At 49.8% G+C, this 1,928-nt stretch overlaps 1 protein-coding gene across 1 annotated transcript; it reads left to right on the forward strand.

Annotated features, from left to right (window-relative positions):
• On the forward strand, window positions 1-1,375 carry BKA67DRAFT_552535 (adenosine deaminase). Its single transcript, XM_046101850.1, has one exon. It carries the CDS (start codon window positions 285-287, stop codon window positions 1,356-1,358), a length of 1,074 nt encoding a protein of 357 aa, XP_045960869.1. The 5' UTR covers window positions 1-284; the 3' UTR covers window positions 1,359-1,375.
• Window positions 1,376-1,928: the final 553 nt, after the last annotated feature.

Consider the following 1,928-nt stretch of genomic DNA (forward strand, 5'->3'; position numbering starts at 1 on the left):
TGTTATCGTGAAGTGACGGTGATGCCCTTTACTAGGAGACAGCCTGCCATGACTAATGATATCCACACCTCAGGTTTTTCATATCAGTGCAAAGATTGTTTCTGCGGTTTTCCATAACAATTCACGTAAACAAAGTAACTTGCTGAAAGAGTTTAAAACCACGTCCTAGACTGCGCCGGCATAAACTTTGAATACTGGTTTGATCGTTTATTTCACCACTAGATTGCATAGGCCCAACCCTATCAAGAGTTGTATCGAAAAACATCTAGTCTCATATAATCACAATGTGTAAAACGCCTATGCATGAGTTCTTGGCTGCTCTGCCAAAGTGCGAGCACCATCTGCACATCGAGGGCACATTCGAGCCCGAACTACTTTTCGAGTTGGCAGCCAAGAACAACATCATATTACCTGCAGACAAAGATGTCGTCTTCGCTTCGATCGATAGCCTCAAGGCCAGATATCAGACATTTGCCAACCTAGATGACTTCCTTGGCTACTACTATATTGCTATGTCGGCACTGATCGACGCCAGCGACTTTAAGAAACTCGCGTACGCATATTTCAAGAAGGCTGCCTCCCAGAATGTGCGACACGCCGAAGTCTTCTTCGATGCGCAAGAGCATACCAGGAGAGGCGTACCCTTTGAGACAGTCGTCTCGGGTCTGAAGGCTGCACAGAAGCAGGCAGAGAAGGACTTTGGCATGACGACCGAGCTTATCATGTGTCTGGTGAAGCATCTCCCTTTGCAGAGTGCTTTGGAGACGTTCGACCATGCCAAGGATGGTGGTTTCTTCAAGGACGGTTCGCTCCTAGCCATTGGTATGGACTCATCCGAGAAACCTTTCCCGCCCAAGATGTGGTCGGAACTATACGACGCCGCGAAGGCAGCTGGTGTCAGGAGAACAATCCACGCTGGTGAGGAAGGCCCTGCCGACTACGTTGTACAGTCTTTGGATCTGCTGGGTGCGCAGAGAATCGACCACGGCTTGCGTACCTTCGAGGATGAGGCACTGGTCAAGAGGGTGGTGGAGGAGAAAATCATGCTGACAACCTGCCCAATTTCGAACTTAAAGCTTCAGTGCATCAGCGCCATGTCTGAGTTCCCCTTACGGAAGCTCCTGGATGCCGGTGTGCGTTTCAGCATCAACAGTGACGACCCAGCCTACTTCGGCGGCTACATCCTCGAGAACTATTGGGTGCTGCAGGACACGTTCGGCCTTACTCTACGGGAGTGGCAGGGCATTGCCAAGGGTGCGGTGTTGGGTAGCTGGTGCAGTGAGGAGAGAAAAGCGCAGATACTGGCGGAGATCGACGACGTGGTATCACAGTGGAGCAGCGTCCTAGAGCAGCGATAATGAGTATAATATAATGCCTCGATGGTCGTATCTATTCTGAAGGGTCTCGTTTATGCGGCCGCATGATGTTTCGACACGTTCGTTCTGGGCTCGTGGTGACCTTCCCCTTTTGTTCCCCTGGATGGCTGAAGTTAGCCGAGCTCGGCCTCAAACAAGCGGTTGACAACTGCACCAATTACTTTCGAATGTCCGCCTTTGCCCAATAATCTCATAGAGACGTGGTGTCGGTGACTGCCTACAAAGGAAACGATCAGTTGTCTCGGTGGTGCTTCGAATGAGCAGAATATATTATTCGTCTCGAACGATGCCGGACTCGCCTCGACCACGTCTTCAAGCTTTTTATCCTCACTCTTACTCGATATATTTCTCTTCATCCACCAGCAATATTATCATCAGTTCCCGGTCCGTCTGTTGGTCGATTCTCTTCCTCTTCCTCTTCTCAATTCCTTAGACATGCCACTGTCCAGAGTCTGTAGCCATTCTACGATCTTCGGTAACGTCGTCCGTAAATATTCATTATTGCCGCTATAATTTCGATCACTTCGGGCTCTTCGGAGCGAAGTGATCACG

This window comes from Truncatella angustata (assembly GCF_020726525.1).
Source record: "Truncatella angustata strain MPI-SDFR-AT-0073 chromosome Unknown BKA67scaffold_2, whole genome shotgun sequence".
Taxonomy (NCBI): Eukaryota; Fungi; Ascomycota; class Sordariomycetes; order Amphisphaeriales; family Sporocadaceae; genus Truncatella; species Truncatella angustata.

Bases quoted from the DNA above. Each gene is read 5' to 3' on its own strand.
- BKA67DRAFT_552535 (XM_046101850.1), top strand. From the start codon at position 285: ATGTGTAAAACGCCTATGCATGAGTTCTTGGCTGCTCTGCCAAAGTGC.